Source organism: Capsicum annuum, chromosome 10 (genome assembly GCF_002878395.1).
Source record: "Capsicum annuum cultivar UCD-10X-F1 chromosome 10, UCD10Xv1.1, whole genome shotgun sequence".
In the NCBI taxonomy this organism is placed as follows: domain Eukaryota; kingdom Viridiplantae; phylum Streptophyta; class Magnoliopsida; order Solanales; family Solanaceae; genus Capsicum; species Capsicum annuum.
In genome coordinates this window covers 4,056,340-4,074,411 of record NC_061120.1, presented here as the reverse complement: position 1 = coordinate 4,074,411, position 18,072 = coordinate 4,056,340, and the positions used below count along the sequence as shown (strand labels likewise).

The 18,072-nt window shown below is 35.1% G+C and overlaps 1 protein-coding gene across 1 annotated transcript; it reads left to right on the top strand.

Moving 5' to 3' along the window:
• Positions 1-4,240: 4,240 nt before the first annotated feature.
• Positions 4,241-9,624, top strand: LOC107845525 (zinc finger BED domain-containing protein DAYSLEEPER-like). Its single transcript, XM_047398420.1, has 3 exons — positions 4,241-4,439; positions 7,232-9,220; positions 9,304-9,624. Exons 2-3 carry the CDS (start codon positions 7,255-7,257, stop codon positions 9,357-9,359), a joined length of 2,022 nt encoding a protein of 673 aa, XP_047254376.1. The 5' UTR covers positions 4,241-4,439; positions 7,232-7,254; the 3' UTR covers positions 9,360-9,624.
• The last annotated feature ends 8,448 nt before the right edge of the window (positions 9,625-18,072 follow it).

Below are 18,072 nucleotides of genomic sequence, written 5' to 3'. Positions count from 1 at the left end.
AATGTGAATTATTCAAATAATTTGCAAGATTTTATAAGTTAGGAATTTTGTAAATGATAGCAATTAGCACAAGTAAAGGATATCTTTTCAAAGTAGAGAAAGTCTTCTTTTCTCCTTTATGAAGGAATGAGAATATAGTTAAAAAACTAAAAAAAAAAAATGATAGGGAGTAGGAGTATTTTTTTCGTATGCGGCGCGAATTCGAATTAATCAAGCTTTTTATGCAATTGTCAAATAATAAATAAGAAATAAATTTAAAATATCGGTTGCGTTTATATTTAAAAAATAATTTAATATGCTCAAATAAGTTATTTTGAATCTTGCAAAACAAAAAAAAATTGATTCACAATTCATAAATTAAAAATCCTGAATTCGTTTTAACGTTGTAGAGAAAGTTAATCATGCAAAGGGGTTGTTTCATGAGTCGTCTTTAATCTATACTAAAGATTGTGATGGAGTGATAAGTATTCTTTCATCCTTAATCAGAGATTTCGAGTTCGAGCCTTGAGTATAAAATCACTCGTCTTTGATATGGCGCGGTCTTACATGGAGAATCCAGGATATCGGATGTAGATTTCCAAAATCCAATAACTTTTGCTCGAATTCTATATTCATCCGAAGAACCATGAATTCTATAATAACCATTAATATTCTGGATCTGTCTCTATTACTTTACCTCAAAGTAGAATTTTTCGATGTGAATCAGAATTAATAATAATAATAATTAAAAAAAAAAACAAAAAAAACATGAGTCTTCTACCCTTTTGCTTTACCTTTTCCACCTCCAAGTACAATATACAAAGTTGTATAGTATAGGGTTTGGTAGATTCTATTCAAGCTGTTGATAACACTTTTTGACTCCTATTTTCCCTTCACGTGGAAACTAAATAGCTAAATTAAATTTTTTTTTTTTTCGTATTTGGTGTTCGATATTTGTTTTAGCGCTTGATTAATTTGAATTCGTGTCGGGTAGGATCCATTCGAGGATAGTGCTCCCTACCAAGAATTTTTCATACCCAGACTCGAATTTGAGACCTCTGATTAAGGAAGGAAATTATATTTATTTTCATTTTCTCCATGAAATTAAAGTAGTGTGCATACAAAAGGTACATTCCGTATTTATCAAATACGAAAATAAAATGTTTATGTAAGCTAATTTAATCACCTTGTAAGTTTATCAAACATATTCCGAACTAGAGTTTCGAGGAGTTACGTAAGTAATTTAGCTACTAAAGAGATTAATTAAGAGCTAAATTACATTAATCATGACATAATTAATGTTAACACGTTCTTTAAGAAAAAAGACAGTGGGGAATTTTGCTAGCCTTTTTAATAGTAAAATTGTGATTGAACAATCAAGTCCACGGTAACTTGACTAATTTTTTTTTCCATTTAATGTTCGGTACCCGTATTGGAGTCCGACTAATTCAGATTCACGCTGGATAGGACCCTATTCGGGGCAGGGGCGACTCAACCAATTTCGTGGCCTAAAGACGAATCATAATGAGAGGCCTTAAACATTTTTAGAGACCTTAAATATAAGTATGTAAAAATAATTAAATCTTTTTATCCGATTGTGTATGGTAAAAAAATTATCTTCTATTTGTATCAATGTCCTTCACACTTTTAATTTAAAACGTAAATCAAAACTATTAATATCTAATTAGCATTATGTTTTAAGAAACTTTCGTGATTAGTATAATAATTTTTTCATGTTCCTATCACCCGGTGATCTTAATTTTACACCAAATAAAAAATTTTAAATATTTTTCATATACTTCGATTGTTCAAATTTCTTTTGTAGTTTTCTTTTGTTTTTAGTTTAAACACTATTTATTTATTTATTTTAAAATAAATTTATAAATTTATTATTATTATTCAAAAATGGGGCCCCAAAAAATTAGGGGCCTAAAGAGCCGTTGCTTCATTGGCTTTACCCAAGAGCCGGCTCTGATTCGGGGAGTAGCGCTCCGTACTAAGAATTTTTCAATACCCAAGGCTCAAACCTGAGACCTCTGATTAAGGAATGAGCAACCCTATCCACTGCACCACATCATTTGACGGTAACATGACTGAATTATCATTCTTATAGAACTCCCTTATTGTACTGTACTTATAAATTCGTAATTGAAATAGTACTCCTTTCAGACGATTTTACTTGTCATATATTTTATTTAAACATACTTGAGAAAAGCATTAGGTAAGGTAATTTAACTAAATTATCTTTTGTTATTACTCCTCCCAATTTAATATTTTTTTTGTTTTGGATCATATTTATGACTAAAGATAAAAATGAAAACAAACAAATAATTATATCTTGATTTTCTAAAATAACGTATTATGGATCACCATCTATTTCTACCAGGGATGACAAGTATTCATAAGAATATCAAAAAGCTTTTTAATTCAATTAATCAGGTTATTTAAAAAATAATTACAGCTAATCTTCCAGTAAAAGTGCGATTAGTAATGTTGAAAAAAAGATAGGTTAGTTTCTACCTTATGCTAAAATACACTAATAAATTATTTTTACCTTATTGTGTATAAAAATTATATCTATTTTCAATCAAGTTATAAATAAATAAATTGAGTCAATTTAAGAAGGTGTCACCAAAACTTAGCAACTAGTTTTATATATAGAGTGGTGGTTAGATCAATTTTATTGTATGAGACGAAGTATTTGTCCAGTCAAGAACTCTTAGGTTCAGAAGATGAAAGATGCGGAAATGACAATGTTATGATGGATGAGTAAACACATAATTAGGAAAGATAAGATTAAAAATGAATATATCCAGGAAAAATGGGAATGACTTCGATCAGTGGAGGACAAAATGTAGGAAGCGAGGCTGAGATGATTTGAGCATGTGAAGAGGAGATGCGTGAATGTCCCAGTGCAGAGGTTTGAGAGGTTTACTATGAATGATTTCAGAAAAGATAGAGATAAATCGAAGATGCATTAAAGAGAGCTGATTAGATAGGATATGGTGCAGTTTTAGTTTACCAAGGATATGACCGTAGATAGGAAGATGTGGAGGACACAAATTAGGGTAAAAGTTCATTAGGTAGCCATCGTTATCCGTTCATATTAATAGTCGTAGTATGTTCCTATAGTTTTTTATCCTTTCATTTTTGTTACTACCTGTTATTTCTTATACCTCAATTATCATATTGTTTTTTTTCACTTGAGCGAGCCAATGGTTTATCAGAAACAGCTTCACTGTCTCTAAGGTTGAAATGAGGTCTACATACGTTCTACCCTTCTTTAAACCCCCTTTTATAGAACTACACTGATATATTGTTGTTCTCGTTGAGCCAACATTAAAAAAAGTGTGTGTGGGGTGGGGTGGGGGATAAAAAATGTTATTTTAAATAAAATAAAATATAAATACACAAGACATATAAAGAAAAAAATACATAGATATCTTTTATTTAGTCAATATTTATCATTTATAGCAATAGATTTTTTTTCGGACATAACAATTAAAATACATCAACATTACATGCATAATTCACTTTTAATACATATTGTAGACTTCTTAACTAATATATATACATATATATATATGTGTGTGAAGATTTTTTTTTTTTTAATACGTGTAGTTGTTATAAATGGTAATAAACAAAAGTATGTTTAAAAGTTAACAATAATCAACCAAGTAATTAATCAACATATAAATTGGACAAAGGAAAAAGAAAAAACAAAAGTGGTAATTTCTATTGTATCTTTAGAAGAGGATGAAAACCAAGTGTCAAATTGGGCCAAAAAGATAGATATGATAAAATAACATAAAAATATACCTTAATTTATCATATTTACACAAATCTCTACCCTTACAAAGTAATTATAAAAATTACAACTAATTATATATCTTTGTTGGATGTATTGAAAGCTAATTATGTATCTTGACAGACCCAAGATAAGAAAAAATGTATTGAAAACCAATGATGTATCTCTACAAAAATAAATGTATCTTCGTTGAATGTATTATATATCTCGACAGTATCTTTACAAAGGAAAAAATGTATCGTCGCTAAATGTATCGGGAACTAATATGTATATCAACAGACCCGAAATCAAAATTTTCAATAATTATGTAAAATATCATAATTTTCTGTAGTTAAACTCCAAACTGTCGGGATTTATGTTGTTTAGGATGAAAACTAAAAGTCAAATTGGGCCTAAAAGATATTGTTAGAACAATTTGGGCCTATTTTCGATGAAGCCCAATAAATTGTTCTCTTCGGGTTGGCGCCCTTCTTGCTTAGTCCGATCCATTTACCCAAAAACACAAACATCCTTGGCAGGCTCATCTCTTTCCCTCTTTTTTCACACAGTTACACCTTCACTGCGTGTTTCCCTTTACGTAAATTCACAATAAAACAAACCCTAAATTCCTCTTTTTCTTCTGTAACAACAAAAAAGTTCTTCAACAATTCTCGTAAGTCTCTCTCTCTCTCTTTTCTCACATAGTTACACCTTCACTGTGTGTGTTTTTCTCTGTTTATTTTTTTTCGCCATGTTTTGTAGAGTGTTATTTATTTGGATAGTATGATTTTTTTGACCCGAATGAATTCCGGGTTATATGTATTGTTTGCTGATCCGGTATACATGTAGGGTTTTAATTATGTAACTTCTTTTCCGACCCGAATTTATTAATTTAACCTAAATTGGATCGGGTTATGGGTTCGGGTTAACGGGTTGTGCTGACCCGGTTTGGGAATGTGAAATTGGGTACTGAGTTGAGCTTTTTTACGTTTTTACTCTTTGAATTTTGCATTTTGAGCACTAATTTGTGCAAAATTGGGTACTGGGTAGAGCTTTTTTACGTTGTTTACTCTTTGAATTTTGCATTTTGAGCATTAATTTGTGCAAAATTTGTTATTGGGTGGAGCTTTTTTACATAGTTTACTCTTTGAATTTTGCATTTTGAGCATTAATTTGTGCAAAATTGGTTATTGGGTTGAGCTCTTTTACATAGTTTACTCTTTGAATTTTGCATTTTGAGCATTAATTTGTGCTTAAAGATTGTATTTTGAGGAAAAAAAAAATGGTTAAGTTTTGCATTTTGAGCATTAATTTGTGCTTAAAGTTATTATTTAAGAACAATATTTTGTGAATTAGCGAGGTGTATTGGCTAGAATTTAGCTAATGCTTAGTTTTTTTTCTTTTGATAATTGTGGTTTCTGGGCCAGTTTTCGCGCACCTTGACTAAATCCAAGGATGATATTAGGTAACTCTGTCCGCCAATGATAGGACATATGGGAAAAATCACCTAGTGTTTTTTTTTTGTCTGTGTTGTAATGCCTAGTTTAACTGTAAAATTCTTTCTGGTTTTCGTTGGTGGGTTGTGGAGGCTCGGGTTGGGGGGTGCAAAATTGGTTATTGGTTGAGCTTTTTTACATGGTTTACTCTTTGAATTTTGCATTTTGAGCTCTAATTTGAGCTTAAAGTTTCAATTCTTGGTTTGGGAATAATGCCGTTCTTTGAAAATACTGCACTTGAGCTAAGGGGTCTTTTGGAAACAGGCTCTCTCTACCTTTACCAGGTAGGGTTAAGGTTTACGTATACTCTACCATTTTGTAGACCCCCTTGAGTTTTGTGGACCTCACTTGTGGGATTACACAGAGTATGTTGTTATTGTAGTGCTTTGTAAGTTAATTAGGAATTTTGGTGTGTTGTGTTGGCTAGAATTTTGCTAGTGTTTAGTTTAATTATGAATTCTTGTTGTTATCTTTGGTGGGTGTTGCTGAGGGTGTATCGGGAACAGCCTCTCTACGTCTGAGGTAAGGGTAAGGTCTAGACCCTAGTTTGTGGGAGTACACTGGATATGTTGTTGTTGTCTTTGGTGGGTCTTAGGATGCAATGAAGCAAAATGGATATTGATATCCATATTGCAAACACGTCTGTTTTTCGTTGTTGTTGTTCAACGTGGCGTGCCAGCATGCGCGCACCACACCTCAATTAATTTCATGGGGTACCTCCTACTTACCATCACTTTCCATCAGAGCACATACGGGGTAAGTATGTTGAACTAGGATTTTACAACACTACTTGTTGAATTTTGATTCTCAACCTTTAATTCCTGGTTTAAGTTTCCATCTTTGGTTTGTAAACAATGTTGTGCTTTTTAAATTAACCAGGAATTTTGGTGCAGCTGGCTATATTCGCTAATGCTTAGTCTAATTGTAAATTTCTTGTTGTCTTTGGTGGTTTTGATTGATATGAAGCAGAATGTATTGGGTAACTTAGTCTGCCTAGACTTTTACAACACTACTCGTTGAATTATTCCTTCAACCTCTAATTTGTGCTTAGTTTACTGCTGTATTTGCTTTTTCAAATTGCTTTGTTATGCGTTGCTTGAGCCGAGGGTCTTTCGGAAACAACCTTTCTATTCAAAGAAGTAGGGGTAAGGTTTGTGCACACTCTATGCTCCTCATACTCCACTGTATATGTTTTTGTTGTATATAATGGTAAACAGTGTACAGCTGGAGGAATGGACCCTAATCATTTGTTGAGATATATTTCTAGAGTAACAGCTTAAAAGAACATCAAATGCAAAGCCACATTGGTAATGCAATATTGTAATGTTGGAAGTATTGAGAACTTTTGACAACTAAAAAGAAAGCTCTGTTAAATAGTGAAATACATGTATTATTGATAGCAGAATTCTAACAAGGAGACCAAAAAAGAAAAACAGAATGTCAGATAGCGCTTGAACCGCAACTTGAAGCAATTTTGGAGCCACCTTTACCTCGACATTAGAACATTCCCTTATGCCTAGGGAATTCAACAATTTATATTTTAAATTTTTTTACCCTATATGCTTAGTATAATTGTTACCCTTCATGCAATATAGTCCTGTCCCTGGTGGTTAGTATGTACTCCCTTTTTCTCCCAAGTATTACTTATTAATTCTTTATTAAAGTTCTTTTAGAGGTTGAGGTTTATAATAGTCTATTGAAATTTTGGTGCAACTTTTATGTGCATTGAGACCATCCAATTCTTGGTGAAGATATATAAAAGGGTTGTCAATTTTTGGCATATATATGCCGTCTTTGTGCATGTGTGATTGATAGTCTGATACTATATTATTCCAATTGGTAATTTAAAAGGAGTGTATGATTTCAATTAGTCTGTGTTATTGGTGTTTTTATTGTTTCTTCAATTATTCTGGTTTGGAACTAATAATTGTCTTGTCATTTTCTCCATATCCCCTAAAAAATATCCCAGGTAGTGCTACAGTACTGGAAGCAATGGAGATAGAGGAGGAAGCAGTCATAGTCAATACCAGTAGGCTAAAATCTGTTGTGTGGAATGACTTTGATAGAGTAAAAAAAGGTGATACTTTTGTGGCTATCTGTAGGCACTGTCAAAGGAAACTTAGCGGGTCTAGTACCAGTGGGACTTCACATTTGAGAAATCATTTGATCAGATGTCGTAGGAGATCAAACCATGATATAAGTCAGTTGCTTACACGGGGAAAGAAAAAGGAGGCACCTCTTGCCATCTCGAATTATAGTTTTGATCAAGAGCAGAGAAGTGGTGAAGCAGTCAGCATTGTGAGGACTAAGTTTGAACAAGGACACACGAGAGCTGGGTTATTCAACAATGGTATTGCTAACTTTGATAACAGGCGAAGCCGGCTTGATCTTGCTCGCATGATCATATTACATGGCTATCCGTTGTCTATGGTTGAACATATTGGTTTCCGTGTATTTGTCAGAAATCTTCAACCCTTGTTTGACATTGCAACATTTGACGGAGTTGAGGCTGACTGTCGGGAAATTTATCTGATGGAGAGACAGAAAGTGTATGAAGAGCTGGATAAATTGCCTGGGAAAATCAGCCTTAGCGCTGATACATGGACTGCCAATGGCGATTCTGAATACTTGTGTTTGACGGCACATTACGTAGATGACTCTTGGCATCTTAAAAAGAAGATTCTGAATTTTTTAACAACTGATCCTTCCCAATCCGAAGATATGCTGTCAGAAGTTATCATGACTAGCCTAAGAAATTGGGATATCGACCGGAAATTGTTTTCAGTGACATTTGATAACTACTCGACATATGACAAAATTGTAAGTAGAATCAGAGAGCAGCTTTGTCAGCACAGGTTTCTTTATTGTGACGGTCAATTATTTGATACACGCTGTTCAGCTAATGTTGTCAAGTTGATGGTCCAAGATACATTAGAAACGGCAAGCCAGATAATTCACAAGGTCCGGGAAAGTATTCGGTATGTACGAAGTTCACAGGCGACCCAGGAAAAGTTCAATGAGATGGCTCAAATTGCTAAGGTTGATTCCCAGAAGTGTCTGAATCTTGATAATTCATTTTATTGGAACTCAACTTATATCATGATTGAAACTGCTTTGGAGTTGAAAGGCGTATTTCCCCTTTTGCAAGAACATGATTCTCTGTATGCAATGTGTCCAACCGCGACAGAGTGGGATAGGACAAGTGCCATTGCTAGCTTCCTAAAGCTCTTTGTTGAAGTTTCCAATGTTTTTGCAGGAAGCAAATATACTACTGCAAATACATATTTCACAGAGATCTGTGATATTCATTTGCAGTTGATTGAGTGGTGTCAAAACTCAGACGATTTTGTTAATTCATTGGCTCTAAAGTTGAAAAGCAGGTTTGATGAGTACTGGAAAAAATGTAGCTTGGCTTTGGCGATTGCAGCTGTCCTAGACCCTCGATACAAGATGCAATCAGTTCATTATTATTATCCACGAATATATGGTGATAGTGCTCCAGACTGCATTGACATTGTCTCAGATTGTATGAAGGCTCTGTATAATGGCCATGCTATTTACTCACCATTAGCTCCTGATGGTCAAGCTGAAGCATCTCAAGTTGGTGGTACTGGTGCTAATAATGATCGGCTGACAGGATTTGACAAATTCATCTATGATACCTCAGTGAGCAATAACATTAAATCAGATTTGGACAATTACTTGGAGGAAAAACTGTTCCCTATAAAAGACGAAGACGATTTCAACATATTAAACTGGTGGAAGGTTCACACTCCAAAGTATCCTATTCTGTCCATGATGGCACGCAATATTCTAGGAATGCCGATGTCAAAAGCTTCACTAGAATATATGTTCAGCACTGGGAATAAGGCTCTTGAACCGTATCGCAGTTCGCTTAGATCAGATACCTTGCAAGCTTTGATGTGCGCCCAGGACTGGATGCGTGATGAATTTGAAGGTCAATATTTAATAGTGTTGTTTTACAATTGTGATATATTCTATATTATCTGTAAAGAATAACTCTGAATCTTTCTTCAACAGATTCGAAGGCTTCATCAAGCAACGTCACTCTGGCCCTGTGCTATGATGCAAAATAAGAGCAAGTTTTGGTATGCTTTTGTTATTCCGGGTTGCCATTCTTTTTCGTTAATCTGTGTATATTAGCACCTTCTAAACGGTCTCCCTCTCTCTCCTAATGTTAAGATTTTGTAGAAATTAGTTCATTTAGAGCTTTTGCTTTTTTCCGCAGCTCCTATAAATTAGTTCAGGATGTGTTCTTTGGTTCAAGAATCTAGCAGTTTTTCGCCATCTTAGCCCCCATCAATCGACTGGCTTATATGTATTTAGTTCTTGTTTCTATCCTTTTCATTCTCGTTCGGGGTTCTTTATGATATTGAACATGTCAAAAGTTGCAAGGCTTTTCGACAGGTGAGGATCATTCAGAATTTGTGTTTTAATTCTTGCTCATAATGGTCTCGATTTGTTCATCTGAACCAGCTCAGAGAAAAATTTGCGAGGTATTGTTGGATTTTTGCTGCTTTCGTTCCCACGCTCCAGCCTATCGGGTGATGGTATCGTCTGCTATTTAGTACTATTTACAGCCTCCTGAGTTGGACCATAGCAACCTACTGAATTCCTAAGACAAAAAATGAAATTAGTATGTCTTTAATTTCAGTTTTTGAAATATTTGGTATATTCCTGGCAAAATAATGAAAGAATGTGTTGTGAATTGGCATGTTTACAACACGGCACAATACATAAAGATGCCCTTTTAACTTGGCCGTAGATCGCACATCCAACTTGGGGTGTGCATAAGTAGACACTTAAACTTATATCAAGTTGAACAAGTAGACACGTATGTCCTATGTGGCATCCTACATGGTCAACTTGTCCTACATGGCATCCTACGTGGTCAACTTGTCCTATATGGCGTCCTATGTGTATTATGCCATATAGGACGGGTGTGTCTACTTGTTCAACTTTATACAAGTTTAAGTGTTTACTTTTGTACACCCAAAGTTGGAGGTCGTAGTTGTGATGTGAGGCCAAGTTAAATGGCATACATTTGTGTATTATACCTTCTCTATTTATAGACAGGAAGTATAAGAGATTTGGGTTAATAGCACTTTTGATCCATCGGTTATTGGTAAATTGTAATTTCAGTCCTTGTGATTGTCACTAAAGCACATTTAAACTTCAATTAATTTGAAATGTGCACTTTTGATCTCATTGCTTACGAATATTCACAATTTTCAGAATTGCTAATCGGTCCACCATTGAAGGAAAAATAACATAAATGTACACCTTATCATATTTACGCAAATTCTTACCTTTATAAAGTAATTATAAAATCTCTACTAATTAGTTATCTTCTTTGGATGTATTAGGAGCTAATTATGTATCTTGACAGACCCAAAATTGAAAAAAATATATTGGAAGCTAATTATGTATCTCTATAAAGGAAAAAATATATCTTTATTGGATGTGTTTTGTATCTCGACAAACTCAAAGTCGGAAAAAAATAAATTGGGAGTTAATTATGTATCTTTACAAAGGAAAAGATGTATCTTTGTTATATTGGGAGTTAATCATGTATCTCGATAGAACCAATATCGAGATTTTCAGTAATTATGTAAAATGTTGAAATTTTGTGTGATTAAACTTTAAACTGTTGGAATTTATGTTGTTTACCCATAAATATATCCATGTTTACTTTTGATACTATTCAAAGCTCAAAAGGATAATGTATGTTCAAATTTATTAGATTCCATTCGTTATTTATTTATAATCTAAGATAAAATTTTATATCACTATTAATTGTATGTTACGAATATAAGCTTATGCCTTAAATCAATCTTTTAATGAAAAGAATCAAACATTTCAATTGATAAAGCAAAATAACAAATTACTAAATCAAAGGCTAAGAAATTTGAGCTAAGTAATTCAAATTAATATATACGCTATACCAAACTTTTATATTATCATATATTTTTTTTGAAATAACGACAAAATTATACTTCCTCCGTTTAAAAAAGAATAACTTACTTTTCTTTTTAGTCCGTTTAAAAATAAATGACCCCTTTTCCTTTTTAACAACTTTTTAATTTTAACTTTCCACATGACATGTTTAAGAGCATAAGATTGAAGGGCATTTTAGTACATTTGATATATCTTTAATTTAACACCACAAGATTCAAAAGTCTTCTTTATTTTCATAAACTCCATGCCAAGTCAAACTAGGTCATTCTTTTTTAAACGGAAGAAGTATTTCGATTTGCTCTAATCTTTTCATTCTCTTTGCCTCTAGTCATTTATTATTTTAATTTTTTTTAAAGAGACATTTTTTATTTTATATTATTTGTATTTAATTTTCTTACTTCTCATTTTCAACCTTCACTTTTTGAGGTTCCATGCATTTTTGAGGTTCCATGCAATTGCTCACATTATTTATTTCTTAAATATTTTCTTCATTTAGCATTACCTACTTTGCATTTTATTTTTATTTTTTTTTAAATTTAAGTGGAATTCATTGTCAAATAAGGTTATAGACTAAACTTTTTCTTTTTTAGGATTATATTTATTTAAATTATGTGTAAATTTGATAAAAGAATATTATATTAACCTTTTTTTAATTTTGAATTTGTGTTATTTTTTTATTTTAATTTATTTGCTTTAGTAGTATTGACTAAAACTGAAAATGCCATAAGGTTCATAAAACTGAATCAATACTGAGTACATCTCTAGAATAACTGCTAACTGAAAGTGTCTGAACGCCTCTAACATCTGAAATAAACGAGTTGAAGGAACAGGCCCCAACTAACTCTAACTAAGGTCTGATAGTAACTGAAAAACTAAAATACTGTAAATAATAAAATAACTAAATGAGTGTCAAGTCCTCAATGGATGAGGACTCACTACTATAGTTGAGGCTGATAGACTGATCTGGCTAGTTACGGTCAGGAACCTGAGTGTACGAACTTATGATATGAGACATCATAGTGCAAAGAAAGAGTATGCATCAGTTCTTTGAATGTACTGATATGCTAGATGAGGTTAGGCTGATATGCATGGGTTCATGTGCATGAAAGTAATAACTAAATATCATGAAATAACTGGATGAGAGGATATGCAGGACTGGGACTACTGTAAGTACTGGACATGCAATACCATGCATATGTCGTCTGTCTGAATTAGTTTGAAGCTGAAGTACTGAGTTTCTAATAACTGTAAGTCATGATCGTGTAGAACTGAATTGAGTTCTGTACAGAATACTGAATACTAGATACTGATTGTTGAATACTGAATACTAAAACTATAACTATGGGAGTTATTATCTAACCGACATACCCCGATTAGGGATTGATTTAGGGTCCAACCTGTAACCCCAGTTGGAAGGGTGTTAGCACCGTGCCACAGGTTACTAACATGAGCTTGGTCAACCCTAATCTGGCAGGAAGACTCACGAGATGTATATGATTACGTCAACCCTAATCTGGTAGTAAAAAGATTTACCCTATGCTGGCTACGTAGTTCTGTAACGCAGGGATTGCTACTAAAGGTCAAACCCTCTACTGGCAAGAATGCCCCCATCCCTGGGTTCGCTCGGTGCTGAATCTTACTCTTAACTGAATCGACACTGAACTAATCACTAGACTGTACTAGGCTAGACTGAACTGACACTTGACTACATTAACTGACTGAATGATCTCACTCATGATAAAACTAAATTCGTTCTGTAGACTCTAGAAAACTAGACAACAGCTAAATTTTAGGTATTCGATACCTCCAGGACTCGATTGCATAGATAATGGAACCATTTCTCAACCTTAAAAGTATCACACATAAGTTATTAAAAGTATCACACATAAGTTATCATGCACAATTCCTTCACATAGACATTTTGTCAAACACTTAGGACACATAATTCTTGTACATGAGAATAAGCAATGTATAATTATCATAACTACCACATTTAACACCACAATTCAAGGATTTAACATGAGGGTTACATAAATCAATATACATTCTAGTTAATTCACACGAAACTCAAAATATTCTTGGCTTGAAATCCCCCAGCACAATACATACATAAAAACAATTCCATTCAAGAATATAAATCATAATCTAAGTTTTAAAGAAAGATTCATGAACTCCAAGGGTGGAAGGAACTTAAGGATAAATAGATAAACATACCTTGATTGTTGAATTTGTGAGAATTGTTGGTGAATTCTTGGGGTGGGGGGGTTGGTCTTAATTTGATGAACTAGGGCTTTGCTATTGAGAGAATTTGTGAGATAATGAGTGAATTTGCCTTTTGGGAGGCTAAATTTTGTGTTAAGGCTGAATTATATAAGGGAAAAATGACCTAATTACCCCTACAAACTCGTAACTTAATACACAAAACGTGCCCAGCGACGTGACAGGTGACGTGCCGCGTCGATGGTATCGATGCGATTACGAACGCATTACATCGATGGTGACAACGCAATAGCCAACGTGATGCGTCCTGATCGCGTTGACTTGCTATTTTGGTCATCCAAACGTGCCTCAAATGATGTCCAAAAATTCTAAAACTCACTCGAGATGACCTATAGATAACCCTGATCACGGCAATCTAAGGTCGGGAAGATAAAAAATAGAACCATTGAAATATTGAGGCCAAAAATAAGACTAAGTGCCAACAGTTGGCTAAAATTTTGTATGTCTGGGACCTCCTTTGGTATGATATATGGGGCTTAAATGGGCTAGGACTTTACGGAGTCTTACAATAGCTCCCTTTGAAAACATTCGTCCTCGAATAAGACTAATTAAGCTGAGAGGTACTGAGGTACTAAGATTATATTGATATGCATAGCTGAAACATGACTGAATCTTGAGGCATGACACACAACTGAACTGATCCAAGAATGCATGAATGATATGATAATGATATACAAATGAAACTAAGCATAGAAAAGAGTAAATCTAAGGAAGACTGTTACCTTAGGCCGAGTCTGATTTTGAGGAGAAGAGATGAGGGTACTTAGTTCGCCTGTATGCTTCTGCTTCCCAAGTGGCTCCCTCAACGGACTGGTTCCGCCAAAGAACTTTGACCAAGGAAAATTCTTTATTCCTTTGTCTACGAGTTTGAAGATCAAGGATTTTGACTAAAACTTCTTCGTAAGAGAGACTATTCTGAACATCTATACTCTCCACGAGGACTGCAACTGTTGGGTCATTTATGAACTTCCTTAGCAAGGAGACATGAAATACTGGGTGCACTGATGCTAAGTTTGCAGGCAACTCAAGTTCATAGGCTACCTTTCCGAAATAACTCAGAATCCTATAAGGACCAACATATCGGGAACTAAGCTTCCCCTTTTATCAAACCTCTTCACTCCCTTTATAGGAGAGATTTTCAAATACATAAAGTCGCCAATATCAAATTCAAGATCTTTTCTTCTCACATCTGTATATGATTTTTGTCAGCTTTAGGCTGTTTTAATCCTCTCCCTGACCAACTATACTTTCTCTAATGCATCAAACATCAAATCAGGACCCACTACAGCGGCCTTACCTACTTCAAACAAACCAATGGGAGATCTACATCTCCTCTCATAAAGAGCCTCAAACAGAGCCATCTGAATATTGGAATGATAGCTGTTATTATACACAAACTCAATCAAAGGTACGTGGTCATCCTAACTGCCCTTAAAGTCAACAACACATGCTCTCAACATATCTTCTAGACTCTGAATCGTCCTTTCTACTTGACCATCTGCCTGAAGATGAAAGGCTGTACTGAGATGGACTTGGGTACCAAGACCCTTTTGGAAGGCTTTCCAAATGTAAGAGGTAAACTGCATACCTCTATCTGAAATAATGGACAATGAGACACCGTGTAACTGAAATAACTCTCTAATATAGAGTCTAGCATAGTTTTCGGCTGAATAGAAAGTATGAACTGGCAAGAAATGGGCGGACTTGGTCATCCTGTCTACGATGACCCAAATTAAATTGTCCTGGTGGCGAGTACGATGTAAACCTTTCACGAAGTCCATATTTACTTCTTCCCACTTCTATATGGGAATACTAAACTCCTGCATGGAACCAGTAGGCTTTTGGTGCTCAATCTTCACCTGCTGACAAGTAGAGCACTTAGCCATAAACTCTGTAATATCCCTTTTCATCCCACTCCACCAATAGATTTCCCATAAGTCGCGGTACCTCTTAGTGGCCCCTGGATAAATAGAGTAACGCGCTCCATGCGCTTCAGTAAGAATTTGCTGCCTCACATTATCTACACATAGCACACATAGCCTACCCTGACAACGCAACACACCATCTCCCCCTTGGAAGAGGACCTCGACCTTCTAGTCTCTAACTGACTCTTTCAGTTTAACTAAACTGGGATCTCTGTCCTGCTTTTCTTTTACCTCGGAAACTAAAGAAGATTCTAAACTATTTTTTACCCAAACACTACCCTCAACTGAATCAACCAAACAAACACCTAATCTGGCAAGCTGATGAACTTTCTGAATTAACTTCTTTTTTCTATCCTCAATGTGAGCCAGACTACCCATGAAAAACCTACCGAGGGCATCTGCCACTACATTGGCCTTGCTCGGATGATATAGAACACTCACATAATCTTTCAAAAACTCTAACTACCTCCTTTGATGCAAGTTTAGGTCTTTCTATGAAAACACATAATACAGGCTTTTGTGGTCTTTGAATACATCAATATGAACCCCATACAAATAGTGCCTCCAGATTTTTAAGGCAAAAATAATAGCTGCTAACTCAAGATCATGGGTGGGATAATTCCTTTCATGGGGCTTAAGCTGTCTAGAGGCATAGGCCACAACCTTACCCCTCTGCATCAAAACACATCCCAAGCGAACTATAGAAACATCACAATATACAACAAATCTATTTGAACCGTTGGGTAAAGTCAAAACTAGGTTGTAGTGAGTCTAGTCTTCAACTCCTGAAAACTTTTCTCACAAGAATCTAACCACTGAAACTTACTTTCTTCTGAGTCAATCTGCACATAGGGAATGCAATAGACGAAAACCCTTCAACAAACCGCCGGTAATAGCCAGCCAAACCCAAGAAACTCTTAATATCTGATGTAGAGATAGGTCTGGGCCAGTTTCTTACTTTGGTCTTTTGAGGGTCAACTCTAATGCCATCACTGGAAATAATATGGCCAAGAAAAGCTACTGATCTTAGCCAAAATTCATACTTACTAAATTTAGCGAACAACTGATGGGCTCTAAGAGTTTGGAATACTATTCTGAGATGGTCTACATAGTCTTTCTCATTATGGCAGTAGACAAAAATATCATCAATGAAGACTATAACAAATATGTCTAAATACTGCTTGAACACTCGGTTCATCAAGTCCATAAAGGCTGTTGGGGCATTAGTGAGACCAAAGAACATGACTAGGAACTCAAAGCAACCATACCGGGTTTTGAAAGTTGTTTTTGGAATGTCACATTCTCTGACTTTGAGCTAATGATAGCTGGATCTGAGGTCTATCTTAGAGAAGTAACTGGCACACTGAAGTTGGTTGAACAAGTCATCGATTCTAGGAAGTGGGTATTTATTCTTGATGGTGACTTTGTTCAACTGACGATTATCTATACACATTATAAGGGAACTATCTTTCTTTTTCACGAATAGAACTGGTGCACCCCAAGGAGGTATGTTGGGCCTGATGAACTCTTTGTCTAACAGGCCTTTCAACTATTTTAAACTCTTTAAGTTTAGTTGGAGCCATTCTATATGGTGGAATAGAGATAGTCTGAATATCGAAAAGAAGGTCTATTACAAAGTCAATTTCCCTTTTGGGAGGAATTCTAGGGAGACCTTCGGAAAACACATTCGGAAATTCACTTGCAACTAGAACTGACTCAAGACTAGGAGTTATGGAACTAGAGTCTTTAACTTGCATGAGATAATAAATACACCTCTTGGATATCATTTTTCTCGCTCTAAGGTATAAAATAAGTTGACCTTTAAGTGTTGTGGTACTACCCCTCCATTCAAGGAGTGGTTCATTTGGGAACTGAAAATACACAACTCTATTTTTACAATCAACTAAAGCATAGCATGAATGGAGCAAATCTATGCCGAGAATGATGTTAAAATTTGCCATCTCTAGCTCTATCAGGTCTGCTAAAGTAACTTTTTGGGACACCATAACCGAACAGTTCCTTCATACTCGCCAGGCTATAATAGACTTACCTACTGGGGTAGAGACTGAGAAAGGCTCTGTTAGGATTTTGGGACTGACTCTGAAGTCGACGGCTATGTAAGAGGTTACAAAAGACATAGAAGCTCCAGGATCTAACAAAGCATAAACCTATAAGTGAAAGACTTGCAATGTACCAGTAACTATATCAAGAGAACTCTCCTGATCTTGTCGGGACTAAAGTGCATACAACCTGTTTAGACGCTGTCCATTGGTAGCACTGGAAGTGGCACCCTACTGAGACGGGCGACCGAACTGAACTGGGGGACAGTTATGCTGACTCTTCAAATCCACCTGAGGACATTCTCTAATCCTATGGTCTGTCTTACTACACCCAAAACATACGTCGCTGCCAGCTCTTTGTCTAAAAGCAACGCGGAGCCATCACGTTGTCCCATTGGTTGGGACCTAAAATTTCAACGAGATGTGTCACAATCGCGCTAGGCCACTGGAAATTGACTATTGTTAAATAGACCCTCTCCGCGATGCGCTAAACACTAAAATGACGGTGTTTTACGACTAGAACTTAAATTAGACATAACTTCTTACCCGGTTATCGGATTTGGGCA